This window comes from Leucopleurus acutus (genome assembly GCF_964270905.1).
Source record: "Leucopleurus acutus genome assembly, chromosome: 2".
Lineage (NCBI taxonomy): Eukaryota > Metazoa > Chordata > Mammalia > Artiodactyla > Delphinidae > Leucopleurus > Leucopleurus acutus.
In genome coordinates, this window is record NC_139143.1 from 189,143,813 (window position 1) to 189,166,255 (window position 22,443).

The window sequence follows — 22,443 nt, forward strand, 5'->3', positions numbered from 1 at the left end:
CGAGTCTGCCCTTGGTGATGCATCTGTGAAGTTACGGTTTGCCGGTTAGACTTCTCAGTCTGGTACATTCTGTAACTCAGTTGCGATTGGGGCCCTTATCCTGCTGAAGAGCCATATAAACTCGTCCTCTTAAACTGCCCCAGGCACGGAGCCCTGCGAAACCCGACGCACACAGTTGCTGCGACCACTGCCACCAGATCCCGTGGCGGCACGTAACCTCTCTGGGGGGGCACGGGTCACCCGTGCCGTACGCAGTGGCGGGGGCAGAGCAGAGAAGCCTCCGGCCCTCTCCTTGGCCAGCCTGCCTGCACCATCCAGGGCAGCGCTGGTGTTGGTGGTTTTCCCGACACTGAGGTCTAGTCCCAGCCCCGCCCAGAAACAAGACGGTTCCCGTGCTTGTTTCACATTAATGCTCATCTGAAGAGGTACAGTGACTGTCCCCTCCTGGCACGCGGTGACTTCTGTCTGTCGTGTCTTCTGAGATGAGGCCATGTGGCCCCAGAAAGCAGCCCTTCACCGTGGGGTCGGGGGTGTCCGGGCTGCGAGAGCCTGACTGGTTCTGAAGGAGCCTCACCAGGAAGGCAGCCGTTGGAAAAGCTGAGTCAGACCCGTCCCCAGGCCGTTGGGGGGGGACAGAGGAGAAGGAAGGGAGGCTGACTCCTTGCCACCAGCCTCGAGGGGCACCGCTGAGTGGAGCAGTGCTGGGTCCAGAGCCACAGAGACCTCATCCGGGCTCTGAGGCCCCAGCCTGGTCCCAGCCCGGCTGCGCGCTCTCTCCTGCAGACACGCCTGTCAGTTGAATGCCTGAGTGCTGGGGACAGGCGTCCTGAGATTGGAAGGGTGAAGGGGTGCCTCCCCGTCCTGGCCTAACTGAGAGCACGCCAGTCTGACCCACACTGGATTTGGGGTGCTTTTAGGGGAAGGGTGGTCTGCAGTGCTGCTTTGTAGAATCCCTTCCCAGCTAGTAGGCGACTGCCTCAGACACAGAGCACAGTGTCATGTTAGGATTTGTCCAGAACAAGTGGATCTTGTCTGTCTTGGCTGGTCCCCCCCGGGGCCTTGGTGCCGTGTGTGGTGGTGGTGGTGTGGACGTTTGGAAAAGGAAGGCTCCTGTCGTGCCACGATTCCTGGCCTCTCCTTTTCTGGAACTGCTCCCTGGGTAAATTACTGTGATCACAGCTCCACTGTTAAACATGACTTCAAAACCCACTGTGCAAAATGCACTTACGTTCCACAGAGCTCACTTGTTCAGGGTCTCCCGGGTGCCCTTTGAGCACCGCCAGCTAAGAAGCAAAGTGGGCCTTCCTCGAGAGCCCGCCAGACTTCTCAAGGTCAGCCCTGTTGGCGAAGGTGCTTTACAGTTGAGGGAAGCTCCCAAACAATGAAAGTTGACCTTCCTTCGTTAGAAAAAAGGAGCCGATGAAAGAGCCCTCACCCCCGACACTTCACCCTCAGTCCCTCGTGTGACCAGAATTACCTTTCAAAGAGGTCAAGGAGGGGCCGCGTTGGTTCGTTTTGAGCGGAGACAATGAACCCTGGATGGAGGAGAGCACTTTTTCTAAGGGTATGTTGAGGGGCCTGGGGGACGTCAGAGCTACGTGGGTGCAGAGAGGACTTTGTTTCTAAAATGTTACTCGTATTCCAAAGCACAGAAAGGGACCTCCATTTTCACCAGCTGTACTTTCTGGCAGAACATTCCACCATGGATGGAGTGAGAGTGCAGGGCGGGCTGTGGGCTCACTGGCTACCGCCTATGGCGCTGAGCCCTCTGCAGGCCCCCCATGCACCTCGTGCCGTCACAGCCTTGGCCTCGGGCCTGTGTGGCCCCGGGCCCCAGAGCTGGGCCTCCTGGCCTGGGGAGCCCCCCAGGGAGCAGAGACATTGCTTCCATTTTCTCAGGTCACATGTTGTTTTGTGTATAGAGGAATTTGGGCCAAACTGAAATAACAGTTATGGAGTCCCCTGGGGCCGGTGCAAGAAATGTTTAACAAAGACCTAGAAGAATTAAAGAACAAACAAACAGAGACGAACAATACAATAACTGAAATGAAAACTACACTAGAAGGAATCAATAGCAGAATAACTGAGGCAGAAGAACGGATAAGTGACCTGGAAGACAGAATGGTGGAATTCACTGCTGCAGAACAGACTAAAGAAAAAAGAATGAAAAGAAATGAAGACAGCCTGAGAGACCTCTGGGACAACATTAAACGCAACAACATTCGCATATATTGTAGGGGTCCCAGAAGGAGAAGAGAGAGGGAAAGGACCAGAGAAAATACTTGAAGGGATTATAGTCGAAAACTTCCCTAACATGGGAAAGGAAATAGCCACCCAAGTCCAGGAAGCGCAGCAAGTCCCATACAGGATAAGCCCAAGGAGAAACACGCCGAGACACATAGTAATCAAATTGGCAAAAATTAAAGACAAAGAAAAATTATTGAAAGCAGCAAGGGGAAAATGACAAACAACATACAAGGGAACTCCCATAAGGTTAACAGCTGACTTCTCAGCAGAAACTCTACAAGCCATAAGGGAGTGGCATGATATACTTAAAGTGATGAAAGGAAAGAACCTACAACCAAGATTACTCTACCTGGCAAGGATCTCATTCAGATTCCATGGAGAAATCAAAAGCTTTACAGACAAGCAAAAGCTAAGAGAATTCAGCACCACCAAACCAGATCTACAACAAATGCTAAAGGAACTTCTCTAAGTGGGAAACACAAGAGAAGAAAAGGACCTACAAAAACAAACCTAAAACAATTAAGAAAATGGTCATAGGAACATACATATCGATAATTACCTTAAATGTGAATGGATTAAATGCTCCAACCAAAAGACACAGGCTTGCTGAATGGATACAAAAATAAGACCCATATATATGCTGTCTACAAGAGACCTACTTCAGACATAGGGACACACACAGCCTGAAAGTGAGGGGATGGAAAAAGATATTCCATGAAAATGGAAATCAAAAGAAAGCTGGACTAGCTATACTCATATCAGGTAAAATAGACTTTAAAATAAAGAATGTTACAAGAGACAAGGAAGGACACTACATAATGATCAAGGGATCAATCCAAGAAGATATAACAATTATAAATATATATGCACCCAACATAGGAGCACCTCAATACATAAGGCAACTGCTAACAGCTATAAAAGAGAAAATTGACAGTAACACAATAATAGTGGGGGACTTTAACACCTCACTTACACCAATGGACAGATCATCCAAAATGAAAATAAATAAGAAACACAAGCTTTAAATGACACAATAGACAAGATAGATTTAATTGATATTTATAGGACATTCCATCCAAAAACAGCAGATTACACTTTCTTCTCAAGTGCGCATGGAACATTCTCCAGGATAGATCACATCGTGGGTCACAAATCAAGCCTCAGTAAATTTAAGACAATTGAAATCATATCACGCATCTTTTCTGACCACAACGCTATGAGATTAGAAATGAATTACAGGGGAAAAAACGTAAAAAACGCAAACACACGGAGGCTAAACAATACGTTACTAAATAACCAAGAGATCACTGAAGAAATCAAAGAGGAAATAAAAAAATACCTAGAGACAAATGACAATGAAAACACAATGATCCAAAAACTATGGGATGCAGCAAAAGCAGTTCTAAGAGGGAAGTTTATAGCTATACAAGCCTACCTCAAGAAACAAGAAAAATCTCAAGTAAACAATCTAACCTTACACCTAAGGGAACTAGAGAAAGAAGAACAAACAAAACCCAAAGTTAGCAGAAGGAAAGAAATCATAAAGATCAGAGCAGAAATAAATGAAATAGAAACAAAGAAAACAATAGCAAAGATCAATGAAACTAAAAGCTGGTTCTTTGAGAAGATAAACAAAATTGATAAACCTTTAGCCAGACTCATCAAGAAAAAGAGGGAGAGGACTCAATTCAATAAAATTAGAAATGAAAAAGGAGAAGTTACAACAGACACCGCAGAAATACAAAGCATCCTAAGAGACTACTACAAGCAACTCTATGCAAATAAATTGGACAACCTGGAAGAAATGGACAAATTCTTAGAAAGGTATAACCTTCCAAGACTGAACCAGGAAGAAACAGAAAATATGCATAGACCAATCACAAGTAATGCAATTGAAACTGTGATTAAAAATCTTCCAACAAGGGGCTTCCCTGGTGGCGCAGTGGTTGAGAGTCTGCCTGCTGATGCAGGGGACACGGGTTCGTGCCCCGGTCCAGGAAGAACCCACATGCCACGGAGCGGCTGGGCCTGTGAGCCATGGCCACTGAGCCTGCACAACCGGAGCCTGTGCTTCGCAACGGGAGAGGCCACAACAGTGAGAGGCCCGCATACCACACACAGACACAAAAAAAATCTTCCAACAAACAAAAGTCCAGGACCAGATGGCTTCGAAGGTGAATTCTATGAAACATTTAGAGAAGAGCTAACACCCATCCTTCTCAAACTCTTCCAAAAAATTGCAGAGGAAGGAACACTCCCAAACTCATTCTATGAGGCCACCATCACCCTGATACTAAAACCAGACAAAGATACTACAAAAAAAGAAAATTACAGACCAATATCACTGATGAATATAGATGCAAAAATCCTCAACAAAATACTAGCAAACAGAATCCAACAACACATTAAAAGGATCATACACCACAATCAAGTGGGATTTATCCCAGGGATGCAAAGATTCTTCAATATACACAAATCAATCAATGTGAGACACCATATTAACAAATTGGAGAATAAAAACCATATGATCATCTCAGTAGATGCAGAAAAAGCTTTTGACAAAATTCAGCACCATTTATGATAAAAGCTCTCCAGAAAGTGGGCATAGAGGGAACCTACCTCAACATAATAAAGGCCATATACAACAAACCCACAGCAAACATCATTCTCAATGGTGAAAAACTGAAAGCGTTTCCTCTAAGATCAGGAACGAGACAAGGATGTCCACCCTCACCACTGTTATTTAGCATAGTTTTGGAAGTCCTAGCCGTGACAGAGAAGAAAAAGAAATAAAAGGAGTACAAATTGGAAAAGAAGAAGTAAAACTGTTACTGTTTACGGATGACATGATACTATACACAGAGAATCCTAAAAATGCCGCCAGAAAACTACTAGAGCTAATCAATGAATTTGGTAAAGTTGCAGGATACAAAATTAATGCACAGAAATCTCTTGCATTCCTATACACTAATGATGAAAAATCTGAAAGTGAAATCAAGAAAACACTCCCATTTACCACTGCAACAAAAAGAATAAAATATCTAGGAATAAACCTACCTAAGGAGACAAAAGACCTGTATGCAGAAAATTATAAGACACTGATGAAAGAAATTAAAGATGATACAAATAGATGGAGAGATATACCATGTTCTTGGATTGGAAGAATCAACATTGTGAAAATGACTGTACTACCCAAGGCAATCTACAGATTCAATGCAATCCCTATCAAACTACCACTGGCATTTTTCACAGAACTAGAACAAAAAATTTCACAATTTGTATGGAAACACAAAAGACCCCGAATAGCCAAAGCAATCTTGAGAATGAAAAACGGAGCTGGAGGAATCAGGCTCCCTGACTTCAGACTATATTACAAAGCTACAGTAATCAAGACAGTATGGTACTGGCACAAAAACAGAAAGATAGATCAATGGAACAGGATAGAAAGCCCAGAGATAAACCCACGCACATATGGTCACCTTCTCTTTGATAAAGGAGGCAGGAATGTACAGTGGAGAAAGGACAGCCTCTTCAGTAAGTGGTGCTGGGAAAACTGGACAGGTACATGTAAAAGTATGAGATTAGATCACTCCCTAACACCATACACAAAAATAAGCTCAAAATGGATTAAAGACCTAAATGTAAGAGCAGAAACTATCAAACTCTTAGAGGAAAACATAGGCAGAACACTCTATGACATAAATCACAGCAAGATCCTTTTTGACCCACCTGCTAGAGAAATGGAAATAAAACAAAAATAAACAAATGGGACCTAATGAAACTTCAAAGCTTTTGCACAGCAAAGGAAACAATAAACAAGACCAAAAGACAACCCTCAGAATGGGAGAAAATATTTGCAAATGAAGCAACTGACAAAGGATTAATCTCCAAAATTTACAAGCAGCTCATGCAGCTCAATAACAAAAAAACAAACAACCCAATCCAAAAATGGGCAGAAGACCTAAATAGACATTTCTCCAAAGAAGATATACAGACTGCCAACAAACACATGAAAGAATGCTCAACATCATTAATCATTAGGGAAATGCATATCAAAACTACAATGAGATATCATCTCACACCAGTCAGAATGGCCATCATCAAAAAATCTACAAACAATAAATGCTGGAGAGGGTGTGGAGAAAAGGGAACACTCCTGCACTGCTGGTGGGAATGTGAACTGGTACAGCCACTATGGAGAACAGTATGGAGGTTCCTTAAAAAACTACAAATAGAACTACCATGTGACCCAGCAATCCCACTACTGGGCATATACCCTGAGAAAACCATAATTCAAAGAGTCATGTACCAAAATGTTCATTGCAGCTCTATTTACAATAGCCTGGAGATGGAAACAACCTAAGTGCCCATCATCGGATGAATGGATAAAGAAGATGTGGCACATATATACAATGGAATATTACTCAGCCATAAAAAGAAACGAAATTGAGCTATTTGTAATGAGGTGGCTAGAAGTAGAGTCTGTCATACCGAGTGAAGTAGGTCAGAAAGAGAAAGACAAATACCGTATATATATGGAATTTAAGGGAAAAAAATGTCATGAAGAACCTAGGGGTAAGACAGGATTAAAGACACAGACCTACTGGAGAAGGGACTTGAGGATATGGGGAGGGGGAAGGGTGAGCTGTGACAAAGCGAGAGAGAGGCATGGACATATATACACTACCAAACGTAAGGTAGATAGCTAGTGGGAAGCAGCCGCATAGCACAGAGATATCAGCTCGGTGCTTTGTGACCACTTAGAGGGGTGGGATAGGGAGGGTGGGAGAGAGACGCAAGAGGGAGGAGATACGGGGATATATGTGTATGTATGGCTGATTCACTTTGTTATAAAGCAGAAACTAACACACCATTGTAAAGCAATTATACCCCAATAAAGATGTTAAAAAAAAGAAAAGAAAGAAATTAAAGATGGTGCCAACAGATGGAGAGATATACCATGTTCTTGGATTGGAAGAATCAATATTGTGAAAATGACTATACTACCCAAAGCAATCTACAGATTCAATGCAATCCCTATCAAATTACCAATGGCATTTTTTACGGAACTAGAACAAATCATCTTAAAATTTGTATAGAGACACAAAAGACCCCGAATAGCCAAAGCAGTCTTGAGGGGAAAAAAGCAGAGCTGGAGGAATCAGACTCCCTGACTTCAGACTATACTACAAAGCTACAGTAATCAAGACAGTATGGTACTGGCACAAAAACAGAAACAGAGATCAATGGAACAAGATAGAAAGTCCAGAGATAAACCCACACACCTATGGTCAACTACTTTATGACAGAGGAGGCAAAGATATACAATGGAGAAAAGATAGTCTCTTCAATAAGTGGTGCTGGGAAAACTGAACAGCTACATGTAAAAGAATGAAATTAGAACACTCCCTAACACCACACACAAAAATAAACTCAATGGATTCGAGACCAGACACTATCAAACTCTTAGAGGAAAACATAGGAAGAACACTCTTTGACATAAATCACAGCAAGATCTTTTTTGATCCACCTCCTAGAGTAATGGGAGTAAAAGCAAAAATAAACAAATGGGACCTAATGAAACTTCAAAGCTTTTGCACAGCAAAGGAAACAATAAACAAGATGAAAAGACAACCCTCAGAATGGGAGAAAATATTTGCAAACAAATCAGCGGACAAAGGATTAATCTCCAAAATATATGAACAGCTCATGCCGCTCAATATTAAAGAAACAACCAACTCAATCCAAAAGTGGGCAGAAGACCTAAATAGACATTTCTCTGAAGAAGACATACAGATGGCCAGGAAGCACATGAAAAGCTGCTCAACATCACTAATTATTAGAGAAATGCAAATCAAAACTACAATGAGGTATCACCTTAAACCAGTCAGAATGGCCATCATCAAAAAATCTACAAACAATAAATGCTGGAGAGGGTGTGGAGAAAAGGGAACTCTCTTGCACTGTTGGTGGGAATGTAAATTGATGCAGCCACTACGGAGAACAGTATGGAGATTCCTTAAAAAACTGAATGATATGATCCAGCAGTCCCACTACTGGGCATATACCCAGAGAAAACCATAATTCAAAAAGACACATGCACCCCAATGTTCACTGCAGCACTATTTACAATAGCCAGGTCATGGAAGCAACCTAAATGCCCATCGACAGATGAATGGATAAAGAAGATGTGGTACATATATACAATGGAATATTACTCAGCCATAAAAAGGAATGAAATTGAGTCATTTGTTGAGACGTGGATGGATCTAGAGACTGTCATACAGAGTGAAGTAAGTCAGAAAGAGAAAAACAAACATCGTATATTAACGCACATATGTGGAACCTAGTAAAATGGTACAGATGAACCGGTTTGCAGGGCGGAAGTTGAGACACAGATGTAGAGAACAAACGTATGGACACCAAGGGGGGAAAACCACGGTGGGGTGGGGATGGTGGTGTGCTGAATTGGACGATTGGGATTGACATGTATATACTGATATGTATAAAATTGGTGACAAATAAAAACCTGCAGGGGCTTCCCTGGTGGCGCATTTGTTAAGAATCCGCTTGCCAATGCAGGGGACAAGGGTTCAAGCCCTGGTCTGGGAAGTTCCCACACGCTGCGGAGCAACGAAGCCCTTGCGCCACAACTACTGAGCCTGCACTCTAGAGCCCGCGAGCCACAGCTACGGATGCCCACGTGCCTAGAGCCCGTGCTCCGCAACAAGAGAAGCTACCGCAATGAGAAGCCCATGCACCACAATGAAGAGTACCCCCCGCTCACCACAACTAGAGAAAGCACGCATGCAGCAAGGAAGACCCAACGCAGCCAAAAATAAATAAATAAAATAAATAAATAAAATTAATTAATTAATTAAAAAAAATTTTTTTAAAAAGAACCTGCAATATAAAGAAACAAACAAAAAACAACTAATACTAAACTTTCTGTGGGTTATTTATATGGAAATATGTTAATATAAATGTTTCAGACATTACATGAAGTTTCTAAAAATCTTATATGTTCTGATATAATGTTATAAGTCATAATTCTAGTTATTACTTTAAAATGTGTATCTCAGAAATAACTAGAAAAAAAATTAAAATAAATAAATAAATTAGTAAAAATAAAAAAAGAAATACCAAAGTTACTTTGCTGATTCCATGTTTTTCTTAAGGACATTCACTGCCCCAGCTCTTTGGAGCTTAAACGCTGAGCTGTTCTTAAAGTTTGCAACACTTGACAACGTGGCCTTGGGAAGAACAGTGTTTCATTATTCTGTTTTCTTTTCCAAATCCCTGTCCTCTTTCTGAAATCTGCCCTGGAAGAGGCCCCGGGTGCTGGGGGAGTCGGTGGGGCACCTGCCAGCCCTCCTGGGTTGTGCCACTCCAGGCAGCTCGACCATGATTTAGAAACAGAGATGAGCTCACAGCTCTGCTCACTGCAGGCGCTCCATCTATTTAAATTTAACTCTGGCAAACGCTGCTCACTTTCGAGTGCCAGACATTGTGCTAATAAAGTGCCTTTTACGATTACCCCTCACTTGGGGGTTTGAGACAAGAGCTCTTGTTATCCTCGTTTCTCCGATCTGGAAACTGCTGATGGAGGGGTTTATTAAACTGCCCACGGCCGCAGAGCTGGTCCATGGTGGAGCCTGGCAGCGAGGCTGGACTCCAGGGCCAGAGCTCTCAGCCCCAAGCCCTGGTGCCTTCCCACCACCGACCAGGCTTGAACCACATGGCGTCCGCTGCGAGGGCCCGGGGGCGTCAGCCTCGGTGGGTGATGCTGGTGAGTGCAGTGCCACCCATCTTAGGCGCCCGCACTGGACCGCCAGAGCCGCCGCCGTTCCCCCTCCCCACCCCCCACCCCCCCCGCAGTTGTGTGTGAAACTCCTGCCTTCATCAAGCAGCTTGAAACGGGGCTGAGGGTTCTCGCAGTCAGGGGTGTCCAGTCCAAGGAAGGCCCGGCTCTGCTCGCGTCACCCCCTCATCGGTCTCAGCCCAGGGGCCCCCTTTCCTGCTGAATTCGGACAGCCAGAGGCAGACAGTTCAGTCTCTGCTCCCAGCAGTTCTGTCCTCTGGTTACGTCAGTTTGCCTGCAAGAGCCCCTCAATGCCAATGCCGCCTACCACAGCGGCCAGTAGCCACACGTGGCTGTTTCCATTATAATTAAAAGTAAATAAAATGAAAACGCTGTTCCTTGGTCAGCAGGGCTGCGTTCCTTCTGGAGGCTGTAGGAGAGAATCGTGGTTTGCCTTTTCCAGCTTCTAGAGGCAACGTGCATTCGCTGGCTTGTGGCCCATCCTCCATCCTCAAAGCAGGCAGCCTCTCCCTGACCCTGCGTCTGTTGCCACGGCTCCTGGCTCTTCTGTCCTCTTGTGAGGACCACTGTGATGACCTGGGGCCCACCTGGTGATCCAGGCTAAGCTCTCACCTCAAAATCCTTAACCGCATCACACCTGTGAGGTCCCTCTGCGTGTGAGGTAACAGTTTCACAGGTTCTGGGATTAGGATATGGACATCTTTGGGGGCCCCCGTTCCACCTGCCACAGTAAATTCCAGCTGACACGGAGAGGCAGGTAGGGCTTCAGCCCACTTCTGCGCTCTGCCTTTTCCCTGCCCTGTGTCTTACCCTGTGAGCCCTGTGGACAGGACGCTGGCAGAAAACTCGGAAGAACAATGGGCCCCTGAGCTCTTGGGGTTTCAAGGCAGCATGGAAAGAAGTGCCTCTCCCTCTGTCCCAAGCCTCCCAGCCGAGGACATGGCACCTGTGAGGTTCGGGGATTAGGGGTGAGCGTGGAGGCAGCAGGCTCGTCCCTGCCCCTCGTAGAGCGTTTGCGCTGGAGCTGGCGTCCCCCTGAGCGCAGCTGAGTACCCGCCTCTCAGGCAGGCTCACATGCTGGGGATGCTGAGCTGTGACCCAGGCCTTCTTCCCCTGTGGGCCGCCACGGAGGTGGTCGCACCTTAGTGTCGGATCCGCACAACTGCTAATGTCCTGGGGACCCAGGGAGGAGGGGCAGAGGTTCGTTGCTGTGTTCTTCACCAGCTGAAGAGCTGGAACTCCATCGCGGAGACAGTCGCCCATGTTATTCGTTTAGGCAGCGTTAGAAGCAGCTTCTTGCCCAGCGTACGTGTGCCTGCTGCAGAAACAGAGAAAGGAAGGGAGGGCTTTGTTTTAAATGTCGCTGCTTATTATTACCTGTTGGAACGATTCTTTTTTTCTTTTTAATATTTCCACTTTTAATTTATTAGGCTTATATTGACAAAGAAACCATAAGCTCGTTGTTTATTATTTGTTTAATTTATTTACTTTTGGCTGCATTGGGTCTTCATTGCTGCGCGCAGGCCTTCTCTAGTTGCAGCCAGTGGGGGCTACTCTTCGTTGCGGTGCGTGGGCTTCTTCTCATTGCGGTGGCTTCTCCTGTTGCAGAGCACAGGCTCTAGGCGTGTTGGCTTCAGTAGTTGTGGCACACAGGCTCAGTAGTTGTGGCACGTGGGCTCTAGAGCGCAGGCTCAGTAGTTGTGGTGCATGGGCTTAGTTGCTCTGCGGCATGTGGGATCTTCCCGGACCAGGGCTCAGACCCGTGTCCTCTGCCTTGGCAGGTGGATTCTTAACCACTGCGCCACCATGGAAGCCCTGGAACGATTCTTTTCACCCCCTGAAGACACAACAGGGAGTTCTGCGGGCAAACTCTCCCTTTGGGTTTGAGACGCCTTTCCCTGGAGGGCTGTTGCAGAAGGGCACTCAGACCCCACCAGAAATGACTGTCCTGGGCTTCTGTCCAGACAACCTAATATGCGGGAGTGACCTCCCCCGAGAGACGGCCACTCTTGCACCCACTTGCAGATGAGGAAACCGAGGCACAGCAGGTTCCTGGCTTGCCCCCTGCCCATGTTCAAACCCAGGCCTGTTGGACCCCAGAGCTCGAGGACCCCAAGGCTCCTCCCCAGGGCACAGTAGCCTGAGGGAACTGGGGGCCCCGGGGGGCTGCTCTGGGCTCAGAGAGCCTGCCTGTTGTGGAGACACTCATGGGGACTGTCTGGTTGTGTCAGGGCTAATCTGTCCCTGCTTCAGAGGCTCAGAGGAGAAGTGGGTGGTCCCTTCCTGGCCTCCTTCTCTGGATCCGGAGTGGCCCCAACACCCCACCCCTGTCCAAGGTGGCACATGGCACCCAGTGCCACCAGGAGATGCTGCTTCTCCCCTTGAGCAGGTCACCCCACTTTTTTATATATATATATATATATAAATTTATTTATTTATTTATTTTTGGCTGCGTTGGGTCTTCGTTGCTGCACGCGGGCTTTCTCTAGTTGCAGTAAGCGGGGGCTACTCTTCATTGCAGCGTGCGGGGCTCCTCCTTGCGGTGGCTTCTTGTTGCAGAGCACGGGCTCTAGGCGTGCGGGCTTCAGTAGGTGTAGCATGTGGGCTCAGTAGTTGTGGCTCGCGGGCTCTAGAGCGCAGGCTCAGTAGCTGTGGCTCACGGGCTTAGTGGCTCCGTGGCATGCGGGATCTTCCCAGACCAGGGCTTGAACCCTTGTCCCCTGCATTGGCAGGCAGATTCTTAACCACCGCACCACCAGGGAAGCCCCAGTCACCCCACTCTTAAATAAACTAGTCATCCTGCGGGCGGATGTGGATGTGTGACCTAGTGGAAAGTCCCCAGGCAGCGTCGCAGCACTTCGGAGCACGCAGTCAGGGCGGAACGCATCTCACCACCGCCCCTCGGAGTGCCCTCGAGCACGTGGCAGGTCGTGCCTGCTCTGGCAGTTTCTGAGACAAAGGGAGCAGCAACCAAGCTAGACTCGGGCTGGGGTCGCCCCTGCTCAGATGGGCCCCAGTGTCCCGGCTCTGACCTCTGTGCCTGGGGGAGGGTGGAAAGAGCCGGCCTTGCTGGGCTGCTTGGGCTGAGGGCGGCCACGATGCTAGTTGAGGCGAAGTGTCTACAGAAGTGTCCCCGTCCGGCTGGAGTCTGCAGTGGCCCGCTGTCCACACAGGGCTATGTGTTGGTTCAGGCGTGATGGGGCGCCCTCTCTCGTGGGGCTCCCCGGCTGGGAGGGAGGCAAACATCAGACAGGCCATCAGATGGGTTGGATACCCTGAAGGAGAGGAGCTCTGTTCTAGAAAGAGAGCGACGGGGGGCGCCCGAGCTGCCGTGAGAGGGTGGACCGGGCTGGCCAATGGGGCAGGGGCGGCGTGGGGTCTGTGGGGTGGAGGTGTCTGTTCCCACAAAGCTGGGACCCATTGCTGGGGACCCTCCACCACTGTGGACTGGCCACTCTACACTCTTGGATGTTGGGGGAGCCTAGTGATGTTGCAGTGAGTGGTGGGAGCGGAGGAGGCGCAGGAGGTGAGGGATTTGGTGGGAGCCTTCCCAGCATCTGGGAGCTGACGAACCGTGGACGTGGCTGGAGCTGCCCTGAGGTGCTTCTGACCACCCCATCCCCAGCGAATGACCACAGACCCCAGAGTGCACTTTCTGAGCCGAGGGTCAGGGAAGGGGAGGCCCTCAGCAGCACGGGGGTCTCTCCTTGTCAGTTTCAGATTAGGTCCCAGGCCCTCAATGACCTAGTCCGTCTTCCAACTTTCAAGCACCTTTCCGTGGTGGCCAGCCAGTGGTAAATAAAGCCTGTGGGCTGTGAGAATAAAGATGTCACCATCTCTGAGAGGTGAAGAGGCTGGTGTTCTGGCTATAATTGAAGTTTTCCCGACTTCTAAGAAGTGATCAGGGACTTCCCTCGTGGTCCAGTGGTTCAGAAACCACCTGCCAATGCAGGGGACAGAGGTTCGATCCCTGGTCTGGGAAGATCCCACCTGCTGTGGGGCAGCTAAGCCTGTGTGCCACAACTGCTGAGCCCACATGCCACAACTACTGAAGCCTGCGCGCCTAGAGCCCGCGCTCTGCAACAAGAGAAGCCCCCGCTCGCCGCAACAAGAGAAAGCCCGCGCGCAGCAACGAAGACCCAACGCAGCCAAAAAAATTTAAAAATTTAAAAAGGAAGCAATCACTGTGTCTCCTACCATGAGTGACACTCAAGATGGCGTCCTCTTGTGTCTAATGCTCATAATCAACTTCTTTGTTGTTTGAAACCACTTTTGATTAGAAGTTTCTTCGGATTTCTACCCAAAATGAGACGTGATTAGCCACGTGGTTGGTGGGGGGGCTTGCACAGGAGACAAAGCAAGGGTGTGTTTCCATCTGTTCTTTTTTATTTTCTTTTTGGCGGTACGCCTGCCTCTCACTGTTGTGGCCTCTCCCGTTGCGGAGCACAGGCTCCAGACGCGCAGGCTCAGAGGCCATGGCTCACGGGCCCAGCCGCTCCGTGGCATGTGGGATCCTCCTGGACCGGGGCACGAACCCGTGTCCCCTGCATCGGCAGGCGGACTCCCAACCACTGCGCCACCAGGGAAGCCCTCCATTTGTTCTTTGAACAAACGGTCAGTGTTGCAATGCCCCGAATTCACTGCCCCCGCATCCCTGCCCCTTGGCCAGGGAGTTCTGGCGGGTTTCCTCTTGAGGGGGGGTCTTGTCCCTCCCTGCCTCTCGGCTTATGGGCCCCAAGTCTTCTGTCTGGTCGTGGGTGAGAGGGTGCTGGCTGGCACTGGGGCTGGCATGATGGGGACAGGCAGGGACGCCTGGAGACCCTCGGGGATGCCCACCTCCCCTTCCTGCTCCCCTGGAAGCGGCCCGTGTGGGCCGTGTGGGGGCTGTTCCCAGGGTGGGCCCAGGCGCTTTGCATGCCACGGATAACCGCTCCCGCTTCTGCCTGCCCACGCGCTCACCACCCTAACAGCCACCCGCTGCCCCAACTTGTCTGTCTTCCTGGTCTCTAAACATCTTTTGTGGGGGCCCGTCTCCATGGAGCTGGGACATTGGGGTTCCCAGGGTGTTAAAAGGTCCCTGCAGTCAGCGCCGGTCAGGCCTGGCCAGGGATTTCCTTGAGCCCAGCCCAGAACCAGGCTGCATTTGGGATGGTGGTCCTGACCACGTCAGTGGAAAGGATTAGTGCTGCGTCAGGGTCCAAAACAGCACTGCTGGCGGTAATGACCGCACTGCATGCCTCCTGCCACCAGGCAGGAGCCTCGGCACCTGGCTCGATTCATGCCAGCCCCATGGTTACCCCGTGAGGCAACTTGTTTCTGTTTATACGAGAAAAGCTGGGCTCCATGAGATGAAGTCGAGGGAAGGGAGGCCAAGGCCAGTGGTAGTTGGGAGCCCGTGACCAGGAGGGCGGGGGCAGAAGGGTTGCTCTAGGGTAGATGTTCAGGACTCAGGGGCATGGGGAGTGCAGAGAGGTTGGGGCAGGGTGGAGGGAGAGCGGGACCCCCAGGACAGTGTTACAGGAACGTGTGACTGTCTACAAGGGAAACTACTGGTGTGGAAGGTGGGGAGCACCTGGGGACTCTGACCATGGGCAGGGCCGCGGGGGTGATGTCGGAGGGCAGATCCGCAGCTCAGAGGAGAGTGCCGGTCCAGTGGGCGACACTGACCGGGAGGGGAGCCTGACGGGACAGACGCAGTCCCATCTGCACAGAGGGTAGGAGGACGTGGGCTGAAGTGCAGACAGTGGCTCCAGGGGGACTCAGGACCACGGTCAGCGTGGCAGCTTGGCCTGACGGTGCATGTGACGCTGCCCTCTGACCAGCATCGGGAACGCTGGAGCCAGGGAGCTGGGGGGTGGGGGGGTGGGGCCGGGGAGGGTGGAGGAAGGTTCCTTAGCGGGGCTCAGAGCAACGTGGTGGGGCAGCTGTGTGGCTCCAGAGGCACAATAAGGCCAAAGCATGGGCAGTGCAGATGTGTCCTTAACCTGCGGGGGGATCTGAAAGCAGGTTGGGGCTGGCCCTGAGGGGCGGGACTCACTGGAAGCATCCTTCCAGCAGCCGCTGCCTCTCCCGGGGAATAGAGACCCACGCTTGGGTGGCCACCAAGATCCCTTCGGCTCTAAATGTTTCCGTAAGTGAAGGAAACGCCCCCTCACTAACTAGAAAGGTGAACACTCAGGGGGCTCCGATGTGCTGTCGTTGTGATGTCCTGGCAGTTAGCAGGATGGTCTGTGCTGTCTAACCAAGTGTCTTCCAGCATCCTCGGTACTGCTGATCTCTGCACTCTCCCTGCCCAGCCCGACCCGGCCGCCTGGCCGCCCTGGGTCAAGGCTTCCCTAACCCGCTGTCTGTGCTCCGCAGGCTGTGTCATCACCATCTCTGGGCGCGTGACCTTCACCAGCAATAAGTCCATGGAGATCGAGGTCTTGGTGGATTCCGACCCCGTGGTGGACAATTCCCAGAAGCGCTACCGGGCCGCCAGTGCCTTCTTCACCTATGTGTCCCTGAGCCAGGAGGGCAAGTCTCTGCCTGTGCCCCAGCTCGTGGTGAGTGGCCCCTCCGGCCCGTGTGTCCCTGGGGGCAGCTGCCCCCGCTGCTGGGCCAGCCCCCTCAGCGCTTGCTGGGCTCCCAGGAGAAACCGAGCTCCATGAATCCATTCTGGGCAGCTGGGTCCGCTCAGCTTCTGAGGGGCCAGCGACCTTGGCTGCGGGGCAGGTCAAACGTGAGGCCCCGTCCCCGCAGACTGTGGGGGAGGGACTGGGCAGACAAGGTGAGAGACGCCCCTTACGAGCTCCTTGACGTGGGATAAGCACGCCGCCTTGCTGGTCCTGGCACCTTGTATGAGCGCTAGAGTGGGGGTGAGGACCCTCCCAGGGTGGGCTCTTGAGGAGGCCCTGGCCTGCGTGTCCTGCATCATGGGGCCAAGCTAGAGCCCTGCACCTCGGGGCTGGTCGTCTGGGCCTCGTGGCCTTTCCCTGCCCTGGCTCCCCAGCCAGGCTCTGCCCTGGGTGTGCAGAGAGCAGTGGCAGGTTGGCGGCCGCCACCAGGAGCAGAGCTGGGGGCTCTGGCCCAGGTGTGGATCCTGGCAGGTCTCAGCCACCAGCACGGTTTGCTTGGCTGCCGTCCTGGGCTCCACAGCCCAAGAGGCTGCTATTGGAGCTGCGGGGGCGGGGGCAGGGGGGGGGCACAGGTGAGTCACTAGCATTTTCTTAATTTGGAAAAGAGAAGGTTGGATTCACTGAACGTGTAAGGGTTTCCCTCCGTCTCGCCCCTGGCCCCCTCCTCAGCTCTCGGCGCCCACGGGCCCCCAGCGCTCAAGGCCACAATCCCCGGAGACTTCCGGGGCTCACACCCGCCGCACGCCAGGCCCGCATCCACGGTCTGGCCTCGTCCCTGCCCTGCCTTTCTCCAAAGCACCAGCCCCCCGGCTTGTGGGAGCTGCTCATTTGCCGGTTGTCCCTCCCCCGCTGGACTGAGCTTCACGAACTGGAACACATGTGCTCCTAGTGGCTCACTGGGGCTGGAACAGTCTTGGCACTTAGTGGGTGCGGTTGGGAAAATGCATGAATCCTGCTGTGTGCAAGGCCTGAGGCCAATCCCAGGAGGAGAGACAGGCGGCGTGGACGCTCGGGGGAGCCGGGGGAGCGCGCTGGGCCGGTGGCCTCCACCTGGGGTGGACGTGAAGTGGTGCCTGGGGAGTGGGCAGGAGCCCCCAGGAAGGCCAGTGGGGCAGGGGGCCGTGCTGGGCGGTCGTGGGAGCTGTAATCCCAACACCTTGGCGCGTGCTAGCTGTCGGGGAGCCTGGGAGTCGGGGAGCCTGAGGCGGCCAGCGTCAAGGCGGGGCGCGGGGAGGGCAGGGTGGTGAGGAGGCCCAGCTCAGAGGCACTGGGCGACTGTGTGTTGGATGCAGGAATGAACGAGTGAATGAATGAACGATGCCTCCAGATTCTCCTTGAGGCTGATGACAGCTATATGAGCCTCACACATTCCTTAGCTATGCCGGTCGGGGTAAGTGCCCCCGCCTGGAGGGCGGCCCTGTGCCCACCGGTTCTGAGTCCTCTGCCTGCTTCTCTCGGCCACCCTCAGCCCAGCAAGGCTGAGGCACTTGGGGAAGGTCACACAGCCGGTCCGCGGGGAGCCTGGGTGCAGAGGAAAGCTTCCGTTCAGGCTGCTCCTGGCTTGTCTTGAGCCAGTCTGTCACTAGGGGGCCAGGAGGAAGCCAGAACCCTGGGCGGTGGTTGAGGTGCCGGTGCGGAGCCGAGAAGCCTGGGGAGGGGCCGGGGGTTAGGGTCTTGAGCACCTGACACTTGTGTGGAAGCGACTGGCAGGCGACTCAGGCCCCCCGCCAGCCTCCCAGGGCCCCTGCAGCATCTGCTCCCATGCAGCTCCTGTGCCTCCTGGCAAAGAGCACGTACTGGAAGCCTCCGTAAGGATAAACATACTGCGCTTCGGAGCACTTCCTCATCCAGGCGGGCGCGAGGCCCCTGCTCGCTCGCGTGGCCTGCCGCCACGGAGATGCCAACCCCCCAGCCGGAGATGCTAAGCCCCCAGCCCCGCTCCTCTCTGGGGCCTCGCAGGCCCACAGGGGCAGCGCCTAGGTTTGGTGGGGGAGCCGTCTGGCCTCGTCAAGGCCCCTGCCGTGGCCAGAGGAGCCTCAGCTGCCCGCTGGGCCCTCTCCTGTCCCTCCCCCGTCCTCTGCGGGCCACCCCCCACTCGCTCTTCGCTGGCATTGGGTCCCCACGCTGGGGCTCCAGTGAGTCGGGTGGGGGGCGTGGGGGGAGGCTGCACAGGGCAGGGTTGGTGAACCTGGCCTTAAAGGATGGGGGGGCTCCACCGTGTGGAAGGAAGGAAAGGGGAGCCAGGGTGGGCACCGTCCTCAGGCAGGCTCTGCACCGTCACCTCCCCACGTACCACCCCAGGCTCCTGGGGAGGGGTGGAGGGTCCGGCAGCCTCGGCCTCTTCCTCCCGAGTCCCCAGCGCTGTAGCCCCCGGCCTCGCGTCCCTCCTCCTCCCCACCTTCCACCACTGCCCCCCCAGGAGGGGCCCTGGGCCACGAGGACCGGGGTGCCATCCCGCCCTCCATCCTGATGGCTCAGCAGGGTGGCTTCCAGCCACCTCAGCCCCTCGGCTGACGCACGCGCGTCCCCCCGACCTCTGTCCACGGCCTGACCTCCTCCTGCCTTGACCTTCGCAACCACGTGTCCCTGGGTCTCAGACCCCTTCCTCTGGGAACCTTGCCTGCTCCTCTTGGCCCCCAGATGCAGGCTCGCCCCCCTTCTCCCCCAGACCCTTGTTCCGTCTCTCTCCATATTGCCACAGGGCCCCTGGGGGGCATCTCCCTCCTGGATGCTGAAGTCCCGCCCCACACAGGCGAGCCCTTGACCTCTGTCCCCCCACCGCCTGCCCAGCCTCCAGGCTCCAGCAGGGTGGCCAGATCCAAGAACACTCCTCTCCCTGGCGCCTCCTTGAGGGGGCCTCTGCTGAGTGTGCAGATGGCCACCCCATGGCCCCGAAACGCGGGGCTCTGACAGATCCCAACCTGCACCCTGCCCTCCTTGGGTGGTTGGGACCGGGCCCCGGGCCTCCTTGCTTTACTCTCCCATATGGGCTGCCTCTCTCCACAGGGTCTCAGCAGGCATTTCAAACGTAACATTCCGAACTGAACCGTTGTCTCCCAGCCGCCTCCCCCCAAAACTCCCACTCCTCCTGGTGGATTCCCTCCCGGTGAGCCTGGGAACCGGGCTGGCCCCTTCCTCCCGCTCAGCCCCAAGCTGTATGCCCTCCCCCATTCCTGCTGCCCTCACCCTGACTCTGTGGGGCATCCCGGCAAGTTTTTCAGAACAGAATTGCGTTGGCTGCCTCTCCCGCCTGAACTGCTCAGCAGCTCAGCGGCTCCTCGCTGCCCTGGGCACGGGGTCCAGCCAGGCTGGCCACCTCTGTTCCTCAAATCCCAAACTCAGTCCCGCCTCAGGGCCTTTGCACTTGCTGTTCCTCTGCCTGGACACCTTCCCTCAGATGGTCGCGACAGCAGCTCCTTCCACCATTTCTCAGATATTTCCTCCTTTGATGACCTTCCCTCCCCTCTCTGGATAAAGCCTTACTCCCCACGCCCACCCCATCACCCAGAGACTCTTTGCCGTTGCCTGGAAACCGGCCTGGAGTTGGTTGGAGAGAGAGCAAAAGGAACTGAGAGGGCTGGGGGCCGAGCTGGCCTCTTGTAGCGGGAGAGGAGGGGCAGGAACACACCCGAGGCCCCCCAGCTGCTAGAGGGCAGGCCCGGCCCAGGACAGCCTTCTGGCTGTCCGAGCCCTTTCCTCTACCGTCAGCTGAGGGAGAGTGGGGCCTGCAGGACACCCCAAATGGCCCTGAGACCAAGGATAGCCAAGGAGTCGGGACCGTCTTCATTTTGAAAAGGCTCCCACAGAGTACATGCAGGTGGACAGGGTGTCCCGGCAAGGTCTGCATTCCGGCCGTAGCCGGCTGTAGTGTGCGCCCGCCCAGGAGCCCAGGAGCTGCCTCGGGCCTGACTGGAGCTCTCAATGGCTACCCCCTCTGCCCTGCCCGCACCCCAGAGCTCAGGCCGCTGGGGAGACCAGTGCCGCAGCCAGGGTGGAGGGGCAGCAGTCCGGGCTCAGGGAGGAGAGCCTCTGGCCCCGGGCTCCAGTCTGCATGGAGAGCCCTTTGTGGAGGAGCCCATGACCTTCCCAGAGCTGGGACGCTCTCATGGTGCCGGGCTGGTCTGTGAACCCTGGGGGCTGTCTGTGCCCTTTCCAGAAACATAGGAACCTGGGGGTCGGGGGGTCGGTGCCGGAGGGGCTGTAGGGGGTTAGGGGAAAGTCACCTGCTTGAATGAAGGGGAAGGGAGGGTAACTGAATTCCCAGGTCTGAGGGGCCGGTGGTTGGCAGTGGCCACATCTTCCCACTGGCCGGCTGCATGTCGATCCAGGCTATTGTTGCTAATTAAAGATAGGCTTTGATTCTTCACTGGGGTGTCCTGGGGCCCACCAATGTGGATAAAAATAGCCCCCCCACCCCATGCTCAAAGGGGGTGGGGCAGACTCCCTAGCCTCCAGCCCAGCCTCTGGGGCGCTCACTTGGGAACCACCGACACCACAGTTGTCTGCCTCTCAGCCCACGTGTGCCCGCGTCGGGGCTCAGCCCTCCCCACCCCTGCTGTCAGCACTTATCCTCCTGTCTATTTTTAGCTCCCATCCCCAGGGCCCGGCTGACACGGAAGGCAGCGTGGCTGTCGGAGTTCTTCTTGATGAATATTTTATGCTGGGGAGGGCCTACTGCACCGCGCCGCCCGCCCGGCAGCTGCCGGCACTGCCAGGCTGCTTATTAGAGGAGGCAAGCGCGGGACGTGGAACCAGCCAGGCCCAGGCCCTGCCTCCTTCTAAACGCCTCCCTGTGGCTGTGCCCTCTGACCTCGGGGGTGGCAGACAGACCCACACCACCTTCCAGCTCTGGAGAGGTGGTACGGAGGGACGTGGGGGAACGCCCCGAGGTGGCTCTCTGGGACCCGGCCCCAGATTGGCCCCAGCACCTCCCAGCACCTCCCATGGGCGACTTTGCAGCCCGGGTGTAGGAAGCCTTTTCAGTCTCCAGAAGCGTGAGAACCCGATGGACAGACTGTGTTGAAGCCAGAGCAAGCCCGTCCTGGGCGCAAGGCCGGCCTCCGTTCTCTCTGGTTCACGTGTGGGCGCTGCAGCCCCCGAGGCCCCAGGAGACTCGCGTGCGGGAGAGGTCGCGCCCTCGACAAGGGAGAAGCCTGGGCTCGATCGCAAGCACGCAGGCGATGCGGGTTTTGAGAGAGCACGTTCACAGCTGCTTCTGTGGGTCATTTGGAATAGGAATGCTTTCCCCACCAAGCCGGGCGGCATGGCCACGGCACGTGGAGGCAGCGGAGCAGGGTCTTTCCGAAGCCGGTTTGCTTGGCTCCCAGAAAACCCAAACCACAGAGCGGCCTGCGGCGCGGGGGTCTTGGCCGCTGCTTGTAGACCCTCACCTCCCGGTCCACACGGACAGCTGGCGTGCAGAGGACAGGGGCCTGGACCCTGGGGCCTCCGTCGTCAGCCACTGAAGTGACAAGTCGGGATGAAAGCGGCGGCGGTGAGGAGATCGGGGAGGCAGCCGGCCTTCCCTCTCGCAGCCGGTGGAGCTCCGCCAAGCACACGGCAAAAGGTGTGCTTCTGCACTTTCTCAGCTGTGAGTGCTTCCACTGTGCACCACACCCGGACCTCAGGGCACCCTCGAGGGTCAGGCGCCACCAGGTTTCCTGAGCGCCCACTCCCTGGGGCCAGGTGCCCGCCGAGACCATTCTCTGTCTACTGGAAGGGAGCCGGCAGGGTGGATACCCCCGGTGCCCACAGCAG

The 22,443-nt window shown here is 53.7% G+C and overlaps 1 protein-coding gene across 1 annotated transcript in view; it reads left to right on the plus strand.

Moving 5' to 3' along the window:
- ACOT7 (acyl-CoA thioesterase 7) overlaps positions 1–22,443 on the plus strand; it is a gene marked incomplete at both ends in the record, with an annotated part of 90,202 nt that overhangs the window by 57,940 nt on the left and 9,819 nt on the right. The window contains one exon of the mRNA XM_082833352.1: positions 16,430–16,614. Within this exon, the coding sequence (XP_082689478.1) occupies positions 16,430–16,614 (185 nt within the window). The remainder of the gene's footprint in view (positions 1–16,429; positions 16,615–22,443) is intronic.